At 53.3% G+C, this 20,866-nt stretch overlaps 1 protein-coding gene across 1 annotated transcript in view; it reads left to right on the top strand.

The window, feature by feature from the left end:
* Positions 1 to 20,866, top strand: part of LOC141175902 (cocaine esterase-like) — a 271,706-nt gene that overhangs the window by 224,888 nt on the left and 25,952 nt on the right. Inside the window, exons 9-11 of the mRNA XM_073659894.1 lie at positions 6,862 to 6,939; positions 7,005 to 7,152; positions 10,047 to 10,196. Of these exons, the coding sequence (XP_073515995.1) occupies positions 6,862 to 6,939; positions 7,005 to 7,152; positions 10,047 to 10,196 (376 nt within the window). The remainder of the gene's footprint in view (positions 1 to 6,861; positions 6,940 to 7,004; positions 7,153 to 10,046; positions 10,197 to 20,866) is intronic.

Below are 20,866 nucleotides of genomic sequence, written 5' to 3'. Positions count from 1 at the left end.
GTCTGGTGGTGCGGGCGCTGTGTGCAGTCTGGTGGTGTGTGCAGTCTGGTGGTGCGGGCGCTGTGTGCTGTCTGGCGGTGCAGGCGCTGTGTGCAGTCTGTTGGTGCGGGTGCTGTGTGCGGTCCGGTGGTGCGGGCGCTGTGTGCGGTCTGGTGGTGCGAGCGCTGTGTGCAGTCTGGTGGTGCAGGCGCTGTGTGCGGTCTGGTGGTGCAGGCGCTGTGTGCGGTCTGGTGGTGCGGGCGCTGTGTGCAGTCTGGTGGTGTGTGCGGTCTGGTGGTGCGGGCGCTGTGTGCGGTCTGGTGGTGCGAGCGCTGTGTGCAGTCTGGTGGTGCAGGCGCTGTGTGCGGTCTGGTGGTGCAGGCGCTGTGTGCGGTCTGGTGGTGCGAGCGCTGTGTGCAGTCTGGTGGTGCAGGCGCTGTGTGCGGTCTGGTGGTGCAGGCGCTGTGTGCGGTCTGGTGGTGTGTGCGGTCTGGTGGTGTGTGCGGTCTGGTGGTGTGTGCAGTCTGGTGGTGCAGGCGCTGTGTGCGGTCTGGTGGTGCAGGCGCTGTGTGCGGTCTGGTGGTGCGGGCGCTGTGTGCGGTCTGGTGGTGCGGGCGCTGTGTGCGGTCTGGTGGTGCAGGCGCTGTGTGCGGTCTGGTGGTGCAGGCGCTGTGTGCAGTCTGGTGCAGGCGCTGTGTGCGGTCTGGTGGTGCGAGCGCTGTGTGCAGTCTGGTGGTGCAGGCGCTGTGTGCGGTCTGGTGGAGCAGGCGCTGTGTGCGGTCTGGTGGTGCGGGCGCTGTGTGTGGAATGGTGGTGCGGGTGCTGTGTGCAGTCTGGTGGTGCAGGCGCTGTGTGCAGTCTGTTGGTGCGGGTGCTGTGTGCGGTCTGGTGGTGCGGGTGCTGTGTGCGGTCTGGTGGTGCGAGCGCTGTGTGTGGAATGGTGGTGCGGGTGCTGTGTGCAGTCTGGTGGTGCAGGCGCTGTGTGCAGTCTGTTGGTGCGGGTGCTGTGTGCGGTCTGGTGGTGCGGGTGCTGTGTGTGGAATGGTGGTGCGGGTGCTGTGTGCAGTCTGGTGGTGCAGGCGCTGTGTGCAGTCTGTTGGTGCGGGTGCTGTGTGCGGTCTGGTGGTGCGGGCGCTGTGTGTGGAATGGTGGTGCGGGTGCTGTGTGCAGTCTGGTGGTGCAGGCGCTGTGTGCAGTCTGTTGGTGCGGGTGCTGTGTGCGGTCTGGTGGTGCGGGTGCTGTGTGCAGTCTGGTGGTGCAGGCGCTGTGTGCGGTCTGGTGGAGCAGGCGCTGTGTGCGGTCTGGTGGTGCGGGCGCTGTGTGTGGAATGGTGGTGCGGGTGCTGTGTGCAGTCTGGTGGTGCAGGCGCTGTGTGCAGTCTGGTGGTGCAGGCGCTGTGTGCAGTCTGTTGGTGCGGGTGCTGTGTGCGGTCTGGTGGTGCGGGTGCTGTGTGCGGTCTAGTGGTGCGAGCGCTGTGTGCAGTCTGGTGGTGCAGGCGCTGTGTGCGGTCTGGTGGTGCGGGTGCTGTGTGCAGTCTGGTGGTGCAGGCGCTGTGTGCGGTCTGGCGGTGCAGGCGCTGTGTGCAGTCTTGTGGTGCGGGTGCTGTGTGCGGTCTGGTGGTGCGGGTGCTGTGTGCGGTCTGGTGGTGCGGGTGCTGTGTGCGGTCTGGTGGTGCGAGCGCTGTGTGCAGTCTGGTGGTGCAGGCGCTGTGTGCGGTCTGGTGGTGCGGGTGCTGTGTGATGTCTGGTGGTGCAGGCGCTGTGTGCGGTCTGGTGGTGCAGGCGCTGTGTGCGGTCTGGTGGTGCGGGTGCTGTGTGCAGTCTGGTGCTGTGTGCGGTCTATTGGTGCGGGCGCTGTGTGTGGTCTGGTGGTGCGGGTGCTGTGTGCGGTCTGGTGGTGCGGGTGCTGTGTGTGGTCTGGTGGTGCGGGCGCTGTGTGCGGTCTGGTGGTGCGGGTGCTGTGTGCGGTCTGGTGGTGCGGGTGCTGTGTGTGGTCTGGTGGTGCGGGTGCTGTGTGCGGTCTGGTGGTGCAGGCGCTGTGTGCGGTCTGGTGGTGCAGGTGCTGTGTGTGGTCTGGTGGTGCGGGCGCTGTGTGCGGTCTGGTGGTGCGGGTGCTGTGTGCGGTCTGGTGGTGCGGGTGCTGTGTGCGGTCTGTTGGTGCAGGCGCTGTGTTGAGTCTTGTGGTGTGTTCAGTCTGGTGATGTGTGCGGTCTGGTGGTGTGTGCGGTCTGGTGGTGTGTGCAGTCTGGTGGTGCAGGCGCTGTGTGCGGTCTGGTGGTGTGTGCGGTCTGGTGGTGTGTGCAGTCTGGTGGTGCAGGCGCTGTGTGCGGTCTGGTGGTGCGGGTGCTGTGTGCGGTCTGGTGGTGCGGGTGCTGTGTGCGGTCTGGTGGTGCAGGCGCTGTGTTGAGTCTTGTGGTGTGTTCAGTCTGGTGATGTGTGCGGTCTGGTGGTGCGGGCGCTTTGTGCAGTCTGGTGGTGCGGGCACTGTGTGCAGTCTGGTGGTGCAGGCGCTGTGTGCGGTCTGGTGGTGTGTGCAGTCTGGTGGTGCAGGTGCTGTGTGCGGTCTGGTGGTGCAGGCGCTGTGTGCGGTCTGGTGGTGCAGGCGCTGTGTGCGGTCTGGTGATGCGGGTGCTGTGTGCGGTCTGGTGTTGCGGGCGCTGTGTGCGGTCTGGTGGTGTGTGCGGTCTGGTGGTGTGTGCAGTCTGGTGGTGTGTGCAGTCTGGTGGTGCAGGCGCTGTGTGCGGTCTGGTGGTGCGGGTGCTGTGTGCAGTCTGGTGGTGCAGGCGCTGTGTGCGGTCTGGTAGTGCGGGCGCTGTGTGCAGTCTGGTGGTGCAGGCGCTGTGTGCGGTCTGGTAGTGCGGGCGCTGTGTGCAGTCTGGTGGTGCGGGTGCTGTGTGCGGTCTGGTGTTGCGGGCGCTGTGTGCGGTCTGGTGGTGTGTGCGGTCTGGTGGTGTGTGCAGTCTGGTGGTGCAGGCGCTGTGTGCGGTCTGGTGGTGCGGGTGCTGTGTGCAGTCTGGTGGTGTGTGCGGTCTGGTGGTGCGGGCGCTGTGTGCGGTCTGGTGGTGCGGGCGCTGTGTGCGGTCTGGTGGTGCGGGCGCTGTGTGCGGTCTGGTGGTGCGGGCGCTGTGTGCGGTCTGGTGGTGCGGGTGCTGTGTGCGGTCTGGTGGTGCGGGCGCTGTGTGCGGTCTGGTGGTGCGGGCGCTGTGTGCGGTCTGGTGGTGCGGGCGCTGTGTGCGGTCTGGTGGTGCGGGCGCTGTGTGCGGTCTGGTGGTGCGGGCGCTGTGTGCGGTCTGGTGGTGCGGGTGCTGTGTGCAGTCTGGTGGTGCAGGCGCTGTGTGCGGTCTGGTGGTGCGGGTGCTGTGTGCGGTCTGGTGGTGCGGGTGCTGTGTGCGGTCTGGTGGTGCAGGCGCTGTGTTGAGTCTTGTGGTGTGTTCAGTCTGGTGATGTGTGCGGTCTGGTGGTGCGGGCGCTTTGTGCAGTCTGGTGGTGCGGGCACTGTGTGCAGTCTGGTGGTGCAGGCGCTGTGTGCGGTCTGGTGGTGTGTGCAGTCTGGTGGTGCAGGTGCTGTGTGCGGTCTGGTGGTGCAGGCGCTGTGTGCGGTCTGGTGGTGCAGGCGCTGTGTGCGGTCTGGTGATGCGGGTGCTGTGTGCGGTCTGGTGTTGCGGGCGCTGTGTGCGGTCTGGTGGTGTGTGCGGTCTGGTGGTGTGTGCAGTCTGGTGGTGTGTGCAGTCTGGTGGTGCAGGCGCTGTGTGCGGTCTGGTGGTGCGGGTGCTGTGTGCAGTCTGGTGGTGCAGGCGCTGTGTGCGGTCTGGTAGTGCGGGCGCTGTGTGCAGTCTGGTGGTGCGGGTGCTGTGTGCGGTCTGGTGTTGCGGGCGCTGTGTGCGGTCTGGTGGTGTGTGCGGTCTGGTGGTGTGTGCAGTCTGGTGGTGCAGGCGCTGTGTGCGGTCTGGTGGTGCGGGTGCTGTGTGCAGTCTGGTGGTGTGTGCGGTCTGGTGGTGCGGGCGCTGTGTGCGGTCTGGTGGTGCGGGCGCTGTGTGCGGTCTGGTGGTGCGGGTGCTGTGTGCGGTCTGGTGGTGCGGGCGCTGTGTGCGGTCTGGTGGTGCGGGCGCTGTGTGCGGTCTGGTGGTGCGGGCGCTGTGTGCGGTCTGGTGGTGCGGGCGCTGTGTGCGGTCTGGTGGTGCGGGCGCTGTGTGCGGTCTGGTGGTGCGGGTGCTGTGTGCAGTCTGGTGGTGCGGGCGCTGTGTGCAGTCTGGTGGTGCGGGCGCTGTGTGCAGTCTGGTGGTGCGGGCGCTGTGTGCAGTCTGGTGGTGCGGGCGCTGTGTGCAGTCTGGTGGTGCGGGCGCTGTGTGCGGTCTGGTGGTGCGGGCGCTGTGTGCAGTCTGGTGGTGCAGGCGCTGTGTGCGGTCTGGTGGTGCGGGCGCTGTGTGCGGTCTGGTGGTGCGGGCGCTGTGTGCGGTCTGGTGGTGCAGGCGCTGTGTGCAGTCTGGTGGTGCGGGCGCTGTGTGCAGTCTGGTGGTGCGGGCGCTGTGTGCAGTCTGGTGGTGCGGGCGCTGTGTGCAGTCTGGTGGTGCGGGCGCTGTGTGCGGTCTGGTGGTGCGGGCGCTGTGTGCGGTCTGGTGGTGCGGGCGCTGTGTGCAGTCTGGTGGTGCGGGCGCTGTGTGCGGTCTGGTGGTGCGGGCGCTGTGTGCAGTCTGGTGGTGCGGGCGCTGTGTGCGGTCTGGTGGTGCGGGCGCTGTGTGCGGTCTGGTGGTGCGGGCGCTGTGTGCGGTCTGGTGGTGCGGGCGCTGTGTGTGGTCTGGTGGTGCGGGCGCTTGCGGTCTGGTGGTGCGGGCGCTGTGTGCGGTCTGGTGGTGCGGGCGCTGTGTGCAGTCTGGTGGTGCAGGCGCTGTGTGCGGTCTGGTGGTGCGGGCGCTGTGTGCGGTCTGGTGGTGCGGGCGCTGTGTGCGGTCTGGTGGTGCGGGCGCTGTGTGCGGTCTGGTGGTGCGGGCGCTGTGTGCGGTCTGGTGGTGCGGGCGCTGTGTGCGGTCTGGTGGTGCGGGCGCTGTGTGCGGTCTGGTGGTGCGGGCGCTGTGTGCGGTCTGGTGGTGCGGGCGCTGTGTGCGGTCTGGTGGTGCGGGCGCTGTGTGCAGTCTGGTGGTGCGGGCGCTGTGTGCGGTCTGGTGGTGCGGGTGCTGTGTGCGGTCTGGTGGTGCAGGTGCTGTGTGTGGTCTGGTGGTGCGGCGCTGTGTGCGGTCTGGTGGTGCGGGCGCTGTGTGTGGTCTGGTGGTGCGGCGCTGTGTGCGGTCTGGTGGTGCGGGTGCTGTGTGTGGTCTGGTGGTGCGGGCGCTGTGTGTGGTCTGGTGGTGCGGGCGCTGTGTGCGGTCTGGTGGTGCGGGCGCTGTGTGCGGTCTGGTGGTGCGGGCGCTGTGTGCAGTCTGGTGGTGCAGGCGCTGTGTGCGGTCTGGTGGTGCGGGCGCTGTGTGCGGTCTGGTGGTGCGGGTGCTGTGTGTGGTCTGGTGGTGCGGGCGCTGTGTGTGGTCTGGTGGTGCGGGCGCTGTGTGCGGTCTGGTGGTGCGGGCGCTGTGTGCGGTCTGGTGGTGCAGGTGCTGTGTGTGGTCTGGTGGTGCGGCGCTGTGTGTGGTCTGGTGGTGCGGCGCTGTGTGCGGTCTGGTGGTGCGGGTGCTGTGTGCAGTCTGGTGGTGCGGGCGCTGTGTGCGGTCTGGTGGTGCGGGCGCTGTGTGCGGTCTGGTGGTGCAGGTGCTGTGTGTGGTCTGGTGGTGCGGCGCTGTGTGCGGTCTGGTGGTGCGGGCGCTGTGTGCGGTCTGGTGGTGCGGCGCTGTGTGCGGTCTGGTGGTGCGGGTGCTGTGTGTGGTCTGGTGGTGCGGGCGCTGTGTGTGGTCTGGTGGTGCGGGCGCTGTGTGTGGTCTGGTGGTGCGGGCGCTGTGTGCGGTCTGGTGGTGCGGGCGCTGTGTGCGGTCTGGTGGTGCGGGCGCTGTGTGTGGTCTGGTGGTGCGGGTGCTGTGTGCAGTCTGGTGGTGCGGGCGCTGTGTGCGGTCTGGTGGTGCGGGCGCTGTGTGCGGTCTGGTGGTGCGGGCGCTGTGTGCGGTCTGGTGGTGCGGCGCTGTGTGCGGTCTGGTGGTGCGGGCGCTGTGTGTGGTCTGGTGGTGCGGGTGCTGTGTGTGGTCTGGTGGTGCGGGCGCTGTGTGCGGTCTGGTGGTGCGGGCGCTGTGTGCGGTCTGGTGGTGCGGGCGCTGTGTGCGGTCTGGTGGTGCGGCGCTGTGTGCGGTCTGGTGGTGCGGGTGCTGTGTGTGGTCTGGTGGTGCGGGCGCTGTGTGTGGTCTGGTGGTGCGGGCGCTGTGTGTGGTCTGGTGGTGCGGGCGCTGTGTGCGGTCTGGTGGTGCGGGCGCTGTGTGCGGTCTGGTGGTGCGGGCGCTGTGTGTGGTCTGGTGGTGCGGGTGCTGTGTGCAGTCTGGTGGTGCGGGCGCTGTGTGCGGTCTGGTGGTGCGGGCGCTGTGTGCGGTCTGGTGGTGCGGGCGCTGTGTGCGGTCTGGTGGTGCGGCGCTGTGTGCGGTCTGGTGGTGCGGGCGCTGTGTGTGGTCTGGTGGTGCGGGTGCTGTGTGTGGTCTGGTGGTGCGGGCGCTGTGTGCGGTCTGGTGGTGCGGGCGCTGTGTGCGGTCTGGTGGTGCGGGCGCTGTGTGCGGTCTGGTGGTGCAGGCGCTGTGTGCGGTCTGGTGGTGCGGGTGCTGTGTGTGGTCTGGTGGTGCGGGCGCTGTGTGCGGTCTGGTGGTGCGGGCGCTGTGTGCAGTCTGGTGGTGCGGGCGCTGTGTGCAGTCTGGTGGTGCCGGGGGTCTGCCGGTGCGGGTGCAGGACAAGCTGCCATTAGTGACCTGTACTTTGTGTCCAGGGCTTAAACATCACGGGACTGGAGGAAGGGATCTCGCGAGAAAACGCCCAGCGGATCCTGGGGAACCTGCACCTTGTGGTGAGTGCGGCGCCCTCCGCTGGGGGTCAGGGTCGCGTCTTCTGCTGTCACTGTCTGTGTTGTAGGACTTCCGGCCGGAGATCCTCTCCTTGGTGTTGGACGAGTATTTCGGGAACGGCAGCGACCCCCGGACCATCAGAGACGGCTTCCTGGACTTATGTGGGGACATGATGTTTGTCATCCCGGCCCTGAGAACAGCGGCTCATCACCGAGGTACGAGGGGCCGACACCTGCCGTCATAGGTAGTCACATCCAGAGCAGCCGAGCCACGTCCCCTACTCTACTCACCCCCAGAGCAGCAGAGCCACATCCACTACTCTAGTCACCCCCAGAGCAGCCGAGACACGTCCTCTACTCTAGTTTCACCCAGAGCTGCTGAGCCACGTCCTATACTCTAGTCACACCCAGAGCTGCCGAGCCACGTCCTGTACTCTAGTTACTCCCAGAGCTGCCGAGCCACATCCTCTTCTCTAGTCACCCCCAGTGCAGCCGAGCCACGTCCTCTACTGTAGTCACTCCCAGAGCAGCCGAGCCACGTCCTCTACTCTAGACACCCCCAGAGCAGCCGAGCCACGTCCTCTACTCTAGTCACTCCCAGAGCAGCCGAGCCACGTCCACTCCTCTAGTCACTCCCAGAACAGCCAAGCCACATCCTCTACTCTAGTCACACCCAGAGCAGCCGAGCCACATTCTCTACTCTAGACACCCCCAGAGCAGCCGAGCCACGTCCTCTACTCTAGTCACACCCAGAGCAGCTGAGCCACATCCTCTTCTCTAGTCACCCCCAGACCAGCCGAGCCACGTCCTCTACTCTAGTTACTCCCAGAGCAGCTGAGCCACGTCCTCTACTCTAGTTACTCCCAGAGCTGCCGAGCCACGTACTCTACTCTAGTCACTCCCAGAGCTGCCAAGCCACATCCTCTACTCTAGTCACACCCAGAGCTGCCGAGCCACGTCCTCTACTCTGGTCACACCCAGATCTGCTGAGCCACGTCCTCTACTCTAGTCACTCCCAAAGCTGCCGAGCTACGTCCTCTACTCGAGTTACTCCCAGAGCTGCCGAGCCACGTCCTCTACTCCAGTCACTCCCAGAGCAGCCGAGCCACGTCCTCTACTCTAGTCACCCCCAGAGCAGCCGAGCCACGTCCTCTACTCTAGTCACCCCCAGAACTGTGAGCCATTTTCTCTACTCTAGTCACTCCCAGAGTAGCCGAGCCACGTCGTCTACTCTAGTCACACCCAGAGCAGCCGAGCCACGTCGTCTACTCTAGTCACTCCCAAAGCTGCCGAGCCACGTCCTCTACTCGAGCTACTCCCAGAGCTGCCGAGCCACGTCCTCTACTCTAGTCACCCCCAGAGCTGCGAGCTACGTCCTCTACTCTAGTCACTCCCACAGCAGCCGAGCCATGTCCTCTACCTCTAGTCACCCCCAGAGCAGCCGAGCCACGTCCTCTACTCTAGTTACTCCCAGAGCTGCCGAGCAACGTCCTCTACTCTAGTCACCCCCAGAGCAGCCAAACCACGTAGTCTACTCTAGTCACTCCCAGAGCTGCCGAGCCACATCCTCTACTTTAGTCACACCCAGAGCAGCCAAACCACGTACTCTACTATAGTCACTCCCAGAGCTGCCAAGCCACATCCTCTACTCTAGTCACACCCAGAGCAGCCGAGCCACGTCCTCTACTCTAGTCACTCCCAGAGCTGCTGAGCCACGTCCTCTACTCTAGTCACTCCCAAAGCTGCCGAGCCACGTCCTCTACTCTACTCACTCCCAGAGCAGCCGAGCCACGTTCTCTACTCTACTCACTCCCAGAGCAGCGGAGCCACGTTCTCTACTCTAGTCACCCCCAAAGCTGCGAGCTACGTCCTCTACCTCTAGTCGCCTCCAGAGCTGTGAGCCACATCCTCTACTCTAGTCACCCCCAGAACTGTGAGCCATCTTCTCTACTCTAGTCACTCCCAGAGTAGCTGAGCCACGTCGTCTACTCTAGTCACTCCCAGAGCAGCCGAGCCACGTCCTCTACTCTAGTTACTCCCAGAGCTGCCGAGCCATGTCCTCTACTCTAGTCACCCCCAGAGCAGCCAAACCACGTACTCTACTATAGTCACTCCCAGAGCTGCCAAGCCACATCCTCTACTCTAGTCACACCCAGAGCTGCCGAGCCACGTCCTCTACTCTAGTCACTCCCAGAGCTGCTGAGCCACGTCCTCTACTCTAGTCACCCCCAGAGCTGCGAGCTACGTCCTCTACTCTAGTCACTCCCAGAGCTGCCGAGCCATGTCCTCTACCTCTAGTCACCCCCAGAGCAGCCGAGCCACGTCCTCTACTCCAGTTACTCCAAGAGCTGCAGAGCCACATCCTCTACTCTAGTCACACCCAGAGATGCTGAGCCACGTCCTCTACTCTAGTTACTCCCAAAACTGCTGAGCCACGTCCTCTACTCTAGTCACCCCCAGAGCTGTGAGCTACGTCCTCTACTCTAGTCACTCCCAGAGCAGCGGAGCCATGTCCTCTACTCTAGTCACCCCCAGAGCTGCGAGCCACGTCCTCTACTCTAGTCACCCCCAGAACTGTGAGCCATCTTCTCTACTCTAGTCACCCCCAGAGTAGCTGAGCCACGTCCTCTACTCTAGTCACCCCCAGAGCTGCGAGCTACATCCTCTACTCTAGTCACTACCAGAGCAGCGGAGCCATGTCCTCTACTCTAGTCACCCCCAGAGCTGCGAGCCACGTCCTCTACTCTAGTCACCCCCAGAACTGTGAGCCATCTTCTCTACTCTAGTCACTCCCAGAGTAGCTGAGCCACGTCCTCTACTCTAGTCACTCCCAGAGCAGCCGAGCCATGTCCTCTACCTCTAGTCACTCCCAGAGCAGCCGAGCCACGTCCTCTACTGTAGTCACACCCAGAGCAGCCGAGCCACGTCCTCTACTCTAGTCAACCCCAGAACTGTGAGCCATTTTCTCTACTCTAGTCACTCCCAGAGCTGCGAGCCTTGTCCTCTACTGTAGTAACCCCCAGAGCTGCTGCCTTCCATCTGCCAGTTGCACACCTCCATGGACACACATACATCATGGAGTTTGCAGACTCGGTGATTTCTCTCTGCAGACTCCGGGGCTCCCGTCTACTTCTATGAATTTCAGCACCGACCCTCAATCTTCAAGGATCTGAAACCCGACTATGTGAAGGCCGATCATGCCGACGAGATCTTCTTCGTGGTTGGAGGACCCTTCCTCAATAAAGGTGTCATGTTTGCTGGTGAGTTTATATGTGACAATAGGCAACAGCAGGGAGATGTGCAGTTACCATAGCAACCAGACTCCAGACCCCCAAATATAATTATAGTTTTAGTGCCAATGTTCATATACAGTGAAAATGGGGCTAAGAACTGTGTACATCCTGTATTATACTCCAGAGCTGCACTCACTATTCTGCTGGAGCAGTCACTGTGTACATACATTACATTACTGATCCTGAGTTACATCCTGTATTATACTCCAGAGCTGCACTCACTATTCTGCTGGTGCAGTCACTGTGTACATACATTACATTACTGATCCTGAGTTACCTCCTGTATTATACTCCAGAGCTGCACTCACTATTCTGCTGGTGCAGTCACTGTGTACATACATTACATTACTGATCCTGAGTTACCTCCTGTATTATACTCCAGAGCTGCACTCACTATTCTGCTGGTGCAGTCACTGTGTACATACATTACATTACTGATCCTGAGTTACCTCCTGTATTATACTCCAGAGCTGCACTCACTATTCTGCTGGTGCAGTCACTGTGTACATACATTACATTACTGATCCTGAGTTACATCCTGTATTATACTCCAGAGCTGCACTCACTATTCTACTGGTGGAGTCACTGTGTACATACATTACATTACTGATCCTGAGTCACATCCTGTATTATACTCCAGAGCTGCACTCACTATTCTGCTGGTGCAGTCACTGTGTACATAAATTACATTACTGATCCTGAGTTACCTCCTGTGTTATACTCCAGAGCTGCACTCACTATTCTGCTGGTGCAGTCACTGTGTACATACATTACTGATCCTGAGTTACATCCTGTATTATACTCCAGAGCTGCACTCACTATTCTACTGGTGCAGTCACTGTGTACATACATTACATTACTGATCCTGAGTCACATCCTGTATTATACTCCAGAGCTGCACTCACTATTCTGCTGGTGCAGTCACTGTGTACATACATAACATTACTGATCCTGAGTTACCTCCTGTATTATACTCCAGAGCTGCGCTCACTATTCTGCTGGTGCAGTCACTGTGTACATACATTACATTACTGATCCTGAGTTACCTCCTGTATTATACTCCAGAGCTGCACTCACTATTCTGCTGGTGCAGTCACTGTGTACATACATTACATTACTGATCCTGAGTTACCTCCTGTATTATACTCCAGAGCTGCACTCACCATTCTGCTGGTGCAGTCACTGTGTACATAAATTACATTACTGATCCTGAGTTACCTCCTGTGTTATACTCCAGAGCTGCACTCACTATTCTGCTGGTGCAGTCACTGTGTACATACATTACTGATCCTGAGTTACATCCTGTATTATACTCCAGAGCTGCACTCACTATTCTGCTGGAGCAGTCACTGTGTACATACATTACATTACTGATCCTGAGTTACATCCTGTATTATACTCCAGAGCTGCACTCACTATTCTGCTGGTGCAGTCACTGTGTACATACATTACATTACTGATCCTGAGTTACCTCCTGTATTATACTCCAGAGCTGCACTCACTATTCTGCTGGTGCAGTCACTGTGTACATACATTACATTACTGATCCTGAGTTACCTCCTGTATTATACTCCAGAGCTGCACTCACTATTCTGCTGGTGCAGTCACTGTGTACATACATTACATTACTGATCCTGAGTTACCTCCTGTATTATACTCCAGAGCTGCACTCACTATTCTGCTGGTGCAGTCACTGTGTACATACATTACATTACTGATCCTGAGTTACATCCTGTATTATACTCCAGAGCTGCACTCACTATTCTACTGGTGGAGTCACTGTGTACATACATTACATTACTGATCCTGAGTCACATCCTGTATTATACTCCAGAGCTGCACTCACTATTCTGCTGGTGCAGTCACTGTGTACATAAATTACATTACTGATCCTGAGTTACCTCCTGTGTTATACTCCAGAGCTGCACTCACTATTCTGCTGGTGCAGTCACTGTGTACATACATTACTGATCCTGAGTTACATCCTGTATTATACTCCAGAGCTGCACTCACTATTCTACTGGTGCAGTCACTGTGTACATACATTACATTACTGATCCTGAGTCACATCCTGTATTATACTCCAGAGCTGCACTCACTATTCTGCTGGTGCAGTCACTGTGTACATACATAACATTACTGATCCTGAGTTACCTCCTGTATTATACTCCAGAGCTGCGCTCACTATTCTGCTGGTGCAGTCACTGTGTACATACATTACATTAATGATCCTGAGTTACCTCCTGTATTATACTCCAGAGCTGCAATCACTATTCTGCTGGTGCAATCACTGTGTACATACATTACATTACTGATCCTGAGTTACATCCTGTATTATACTCCAGAGCTGCACTCACTATTCCGCTGATGGAGTCACTGTGTACATACATCACATTACTGATCCTGAGTTATATCCTGTATTATACCCCAGAGCTGCACTCACTATTCTGCTGGTGCAGTCACTGTGTAGATACATTGCATTACTGATCCTGAGTTACATCCTGTATTATACTCCAGAGCTGCACTCACTATTCTGCTGGTGGAGTCACTGTGTACATACATTACATTACTGATCCTGAGTTACATCCTGTATTATACTCCAGAGCTGCACTCACTATTCTGCTGGTGCAGTCACTGTGTACATACATTACTGATCCTGAGTTACATCCTGTATTATACTCCAGAGCTGCACTCACTATTCTACTGGTGCAGTCACTGTGTGCATACATTACATTACTGATCCTGAGTTACATCCTGTATTATACTCCAGAGCTGCACTCACGATTCTGCTGGTGCAGTCACTGTGCACATACATTACATTACTGATCCTGAGTTACATCCTGTATTATACTCCAGAGCTGCACTCACTATTCTGCTGGTGCAGTCACTGTGTACATACATTACATTACTGATCCTGAGTTACATCCTGTATTATACTCCAGAGCTGCACTCACTATTCTACTGGTGCAGTCACTGTGTACATACATAACTGATCATGAGTTACATCATGTATTATACTCCACAGCTGCACTCACTATTCTACTGGTGCAGTCACTGTGTACATACATTACATTACTGATCCTGAGTTACCTCCTGTATTATACTCCAGAGCTGCACTCACTATTCTGCTGGTGCAGTCACTGTGCACATACAGTACATTACTGATCCTGAGTTACATCCTGTATTATACTCCAGAGCTGCACTCACTATTCTACTGGTGGAGTCACTGTGTACATACATTACATTACTGATCCTGAGTCACATCCTGTATTATACTCCAGAGCTGCACTCACTATTCTGCTGGTGCAGTCACTGTGTACATACATTACATTACTGATCCTGAGTTACCTCCTGTGTTATACTCCAGAGCTGCACTCACTATTCTGCTGGTGCAGTCACTGTGTACATACATTACTGATCCTGAGTTACATCCTGTATTATACTCCAAAGCTGCACTCACTATTTTACTGGTGCAGTCACTGTGTACATACATTACATTACTGATCCTGAGTCACATCCTGTATTATACTCCAGAGCTGCACTCACTATTCTGCTGGTGCAGTCACTGTGTACATACATTACATTACTGATCCTGAGTTACATCCTGTATTATACTCCAGAGCTGCACTCACTATTCTGCTGGTGCAGTCACTGTGTACATACATAACATTACTGATCCTGAGTTACCTCCTGTATTATACTCCAGAGCTACGCTCACTATTCTGCTGGTGCAGTCACTGTGTACATACATTACATTAATGATCCTGAGTTACCTCCTGTATTATACTCCAGAGCTGCAATCACTATTCTGCTGGTGCAATCACTGTGTACATACATTACATTACTGATCCTGAGTTACATCCTGTATTATACTCCAGAGCTGCACTCACTATTCTGCTGGTGGAGTCACTGTGTACATACATCACATTACTGATCCTGAGTTACATCCTGAATTATACCCCAGAGCTGCACTCACTATTCTGCTGGTGCAGTCACTGTGTAGATACATTGCATTACTGATCCTGAGTTACATCCTGTATTATACTTCAGAGCTGCACTCACTATTCTGCTGGTGGAGTCACTGTGTACATACATCACATTACTGATCCTGAGTTACATCCTGTATTATACTCCAGAGCTGCACTCACTATTCTGCTGGTGGAGTCACTGTGTACATACATCACATTACTGATCCTGAGTTACATCCTGTATTATACCCCAGAGCTGCACTCACTATTCTGCTGGTGCAGTCACTGTGTACATACATTGCATTACTGATCCTGAGTTACATCCTGTATTATACTTCAGAGCTGCACTCACTATTCTGCTGGTGCAGTCACTGTGTACATAAATTACATTACTGATCCTGAGTTACATCCTGTATTATACTCCAGAGCTGCACTCACTATTCTGCTGGTGCAGTCACTGTGTACATACATTACATTACTGATCCTGAGTTACCTCCTGTATTATACTCCAGAGCTGCACTCACTATTCTGCTGGTGCAGTCACTGTGTACACACATTACATTACTGATCCTGAGTTACATCCTGTATTATACTCCAGAGCAGCACTCACTATTCTGCTGGTGCAGTCGCTGTGTACATACATTACATTACTGATACATTACATTACTGATCCTGAGTTACATCCTGTATTATACTCCAGAGCTGCACTCACTATTCTGCTGGTGCAGTCACTGTGTACATACATTGCATTACTGATCCTGAGTTACATCCTGTATTATCCTCCAGAGCTGCACTCACTATTCTGCTGGTGCAGTCGCTGTGTACATACATTACATTACTGATACATTACATTACTGATCCTGAGTTACATCCTGTATTATACTCCAGAGCTGCACTCACTATTCTGCTGGTGCAGTCACTGTGTACATACATTGCATTACTGATCCTGAGTTACATCCTGTATTATCCTCCAGAGCTGCACTCACTATTCTGCTGGTGCAGTCACTGTGTACATACATTACATTACTGATCCTGAGTTACATCCTGTATTATACTCCAGAGCTGCAGTCACTATTCTGCTGGTGGAGTCACTGTGTACATACATTACATTACTGATCCTGAGTTACATCCTGTATTATACTCCAGAGCTGCACTCACTATTCTGCTGGTGCAGTCACTGTGTACATACATTGCATTACTGATCCTGAGTTACATCCTGTATTATCCTCCAGAGCTGCACTCACTATTCTGCTGGTGCAGTCACTGTGTACATACATTACATTACTGATCCTGAGTTACATACTGTATTATACTCCAGAGCTGCACTCACTATTCTGCTGGTGGAGTCACTGTGTACATACATTACATTACTGATCCTGAGTTACATCCTGTATTATACCCCAGAGCTGCACTCACTATTCTGCTGGTGCAGTCACTGTGTACATGCATTACTGATCCTGAGTTACCTCCTGTATTATTCTCCAGAGCTGCACTCACTATTCTGCTGGTGCAGTCACTGTGTACATGCATTACTGATCCTGAGTTACCTCCTGTATTATTCTCCAGAGCTGCACTCACTATTCTGCTGGTGCAGTCACTGTGTACATACATTGCATTACTGATCCTGAGTTACATCCTGTATTATTCTCCAGAGCTGCACTCACTATTCTGCTGGTGCAGTCACTGTGTACATACATTGCATTACTGATCCTGAGTTACATCCTGTATTATTCTCCAGAGCTGCACTCACTATTCTGCTGGTGCAGTCACTGTGTACATACATTACATTACTGATCCTGAGTTACCTCCTGTATTATACCCCAGAGCTGCACTCACTATTCTGCTGGTGCAGTCACTGTATACATACATTACATTACTGATGCTGAGTTAAATCCTGTATTATACTCCAGAGCTGCACTCACTATTCTGCGGGTGCAGTCACTGTGTACATACATTACATTACTGATCCTGAGTTACATCCTGTATTATACTCCAGAGCTGCACTCACTATTCTGTTGGTGCAGTCACTGTGTACATACATTACATTACTGATCCTGAGTTACATCCTGTATTATACTCCAGAGCTGCACTCACTATTCTACTGGTGCAGTCACTGTGTACATACATTACATTACTGATCCTGAGTTACCTCCTGTATTATACTCCAGAGCTGCACTCACTATTCTGTTGGTGCAGTCACTGTGTACATACATTACATTACTGATCCTGAGTTACCTCCTGTATTATACTCCAGAGCTGCACTCACTATTCTGTTGGTGCAGTCACTGTGTACATACATTACATTACTGATCCTGAGTTACATCCTGTATTATACTCCAGAGCTGCACTCACTATTCTGCTGGTGCAGTCACTGTGTACATACATTACATTACTGATCCCGAGTTACCTCCTGTATTATACTCCAGAGCTGCACTCACTATTCTGCTGGTGCAGTCACTGTGTACATACATTACATTACTGATCCTGAGTTACCTCCTGTATTATACTCCAGAGCTGCACTCACTATTCTGCTTGTGCAGCCACTGTTTGCATACATTACATTACTGATCCTGAGTTACCTCCTGTATTATACTCCAGAGCTGCACTCACTATTCTGCTGGTGCAGTCACTGTGTACATGCATTACATTTCTGATCCTGAGTTGCATCCTGTATTATACTCCAGAGCTGCACTCACTATTCTGCTGGTGCAGTCACTGTGTACATACATTACATTACTGATCCTGAGTTACATCCTGTATTATACTCCAGAGCTGCACTCACTATTCTGCTGGTGCAGTCACTGTGTACATACATTACATTACTGATCCTGAGTTACATCCTGTATTATACCCCAGAGCTGCACTCACTATTCTGCTGGTGCAGTCACTGTGTACATACATTACATTACTGATCCTGAGCTACCTCCTGTATTACACTCCAGAGCTGCACTCACTTTTCTGCTGGTGCAGTCACTGTGTACATACATTACATTACTGATCCTGAGTTGCATCCTGTATTATACTCCAGAGCTGCACTCACTATTCTGCTGGTGCAGTCACTGTGTACATACATTACATTACTGACCCTGAGTTATATCCTGTATTATACTCCAGAGCTGCACTCACTATTCTGCTGGTGCAGTCACTGTGTACATACATTACATTACTGATCCTGAGTTACATCCTGTATTATACTCCAGAGCTGCACTCACTATTCTGCTGGTGCAGTCACTGTGTACATACATTACATTACTGATCCTGAGTTACATCCTGTATTATACTCCAGAGCTGCACTCACTATTCTGCTGGTGCAGTCACTGTGTACATACATTACATTACTGATCCTGAGTTACATCCTGTATTATACTCCAGAGCTGCACTCACTATTCTACTGGTGCAGTCACTGTGTACATACATTACATTACTGATCCTGAGTTACCTCCTGTATTATACTCCAGAGCTGCACTCACTATTCTGCTGGAGCAGTCACTGTGTACATACATTACATTACTGATCCTGAGTTACCTCCTGTATTATACTCCAGAGCTGCACTCACTATTCTGTTGGTGCAGTCACTGTGTACATACATTACATTACTGATCCTGAGTTACATCCTGTATTATACTCCAGAGCTGCACTCACTATTCTACTGGTGCAGTCACTGTGTACATACATTACATTACTGATCCTGAGTTACCTCCTGTATTATACTCCAGAGCTGCACTCACTATTCTGTTGGTGCAGTCACTGTGTACATACATTACATTACTGATCCTGAGTTACCTCCTGTATTATACTCCAGAGCTGCACTCACTATTCTACTGGTGCAGTCACTGTGTACATACATTACATTACTGATCCTGAGTTACATCCTGTATTATACTCCAGAGCTGCACTCACTATTCTACTGGTGCAGTCACTGTGTACATACATTACATTACTGATCCTGAGTTACCTCCTGTATTATACTCCAGAGCTGCACTCACTATTCTGTTGGTGCAGTCACTGTGTACATACATTACATTACTGATCCTGAGTTACCTCCTGTATTATACTCCAGAGCTGCACTCACTATTCTGTTGGTGCAGTCACTGTGTACATACATTACATTACTGATCCTGAGTTACATCCTGTATTATACTCCAGAGCTGCACTCACTATTCTACTGGTGCAGTCACTGTGTACATACATTACATTACTGATCCTGAGTTACCTCCTGTATTATACTCCAGAGCTGCACTCACTATTCTGTTGGTGCAGTCACTGTGTACATACATTACATTACTGATCCTGAGTTACATCCTGTATTATACCCCAGAGCTGCACTCACTATTCTACTGGTGCAGTCACTGTGTACATACATTACATTACTGATCCTGAGTTACCTCCTGTATTATACTCCAGAGCTGCACTCACTATTCTGCTGGTGCAGTCACTGTGTACATACATTACATTACTGATCCTGAGTTACCTCCTGTATTATACTCCAGAGCTGCACTCACTATTCTGCTGGTGCAGTCACTGTGTACATACATTACATTACTGATCCTGAGTTACATCCTGTATTATACTCCAGAGCTGCACTCACTATTCTACTGGTGCAGTCACTGTGTACATACATTACATTACTGATCCTGAGTTACCACCTGTATTATACTCCAGAGCTGCACTCACTATTCTGCTGGTGCAGTCACTGTGTACATACATTACATTACTGACCCTGAGTTACATCCTGTATTATACTCCAGAGCTGCACTCACTATTCTGCTGGTGCAGTCACTGTGTACACACATTACATTACTGATCCTGAGTTACATCTTGTATTATACTCCAGAGCTGCACTCACTATTCTGATGGTGCAGTCACTGTGTACATACATTACATTACTGATCCTGAGTTACATCTTGTATTATACTCCAGAGCTGCACTCCCTATTCTGCTGGTGCAGTCACTGTGTACATACATTACATTACTGATCCTGAGTTACATCCTGTATTATACCCCAGAGCTGCACTCACTATTCTGCTGGTGCAGTCACCGTGTACATACATTACATTACTGACCCTGAGTTACCTCCTGTATTATACTCCAGAGCTGCACTCACTATTCTGCTGGTGCAGTCACTGTGTACATACATTACATTACTGATCCTGAGTTACATCCTGTATTATACTCCAGAGCTGCACTCACTATTCTGCTGGTGCAGTCACTGTGTACATACATTACATTACTGATCCTGAGTTACCTCCTGTATTATACTCCAGAGCTGCACTCACTATTCTGCTGGTGCAGTCACTGTGTACATACATTACATTACTGATCCTGAGTTACCTCCTGTATTGTACTCCAGAGCTGCACTCACTATTCTGCTGGTGCAGTCACTGTGTACATACATTACATTACTGATCCTGAGTTACATCCTGTATTATACTCCAGAGCTGCACTCACTATTCTACTGGTGCAGTCACTGTGTACATACATTACATTACTGATCCTGAGTTACCTCCTGTATTATACTCCAGAGCTGCACTCACTATTCTACTGGTGCAGTCACTGTGTACATACATTACATTACTGATCCTGAGTTACATCCTGTATTATACTCCAGAGCTGCACTCACTATTCTGCTGGTGCAGTCACTGTGTACATACATTACATTACTGATCCTGAGTTACCTCCTGTATTATACTCCAGAGCTGCACTCACTATTCTGCTGGTGCAGTCACTGTGTACATACATTACATTACTGATCCTGAGTTACATCCTGTATTATACTCCAGAGCTGCACTCACTATTCTGCAGGTGCAGTCACTGTGTACATACATTACATTACTGATCCTGAGTTACCTCCTGTATTATACTCCAGAGCTGCACTCACTATTCTGCTGGTGCAGTCACTGTGTACATACATTACATTACTGATCCTGAGTTACATCCTGTATTATACTCCAGAGCTGCACTCACTATTCTGCTGGTGCAGTCACTGTGTACATACATTACATTACTGATCCTGAGTTACATCCTGTATTATACCCCAGAGCTGCACTCACTATTCTGCTGGTGCAGTCACTGTGTACATACATTACATTACTGATCCTGAGTTACCTCCTGTATTATACTCCAGAGCTGCACTCACTATTCTGCTGGTGCAGTCACTGTGTACATACATTACATTACTGATCCTGAGTTACATCCTGTATTATACTCCAGAGCTGCACTCACTATTCTGCTGGTGCAGTCACTGTGTACATACATTACATTACTGATCCTGAGTTACATCCTGTATTATACCCCAGAGCTGCACTCACTATTCTGCTGGTGCAGTCACTGTGTACATACATTACATTACTGATCCTGAGTTACCTCCTGTATTATACTCCAGAGCTGCACTCACTATTCTGCTGGTGCAGTCACTGTGTACATACATTACATTACTGATCCTGAGTTACATCCTGTATTATACTCCAGAGCTGCACTCACTATTCTGCTGGTGCAGTCACTGTGTACATACATTACATTAGTGATCCTGAGTTACCTCCTGTATTATACCCCAGAGCTGCACTCACTATTCTGCTGGTGCAGTCACTGTGTACATACATTACATTGCTGATCCTGAGTTACATCCTGTATTATACTCCAGAGCTGCACTCACTATTCTGCTGGTGCAGT

The sequence above is a fragment of the Phyllobates terribilis genome, unplaced genomic scaffold, assembly GCF_046119375.1.
Source record: "Phyllobates terribilis strain yellow unplaced genomic scaffold, ASM4611937v1 Scaffold_14__1_contigs__length_39327217, whole genome shotgun sequence".
Classification (NCBI taxonomy): domain Eukaryota; kingdom Metazoa; phylum Chordata; class Amphibia; order Anura; family Dendrobatidae; genus Phyllobates; species Phyllobates terribilis.
The sequence above is the reverse complement of the archived record's forward strand: the minus strand, read 5'-3'. Positions and strand labels throughout refer to the sequence as shown.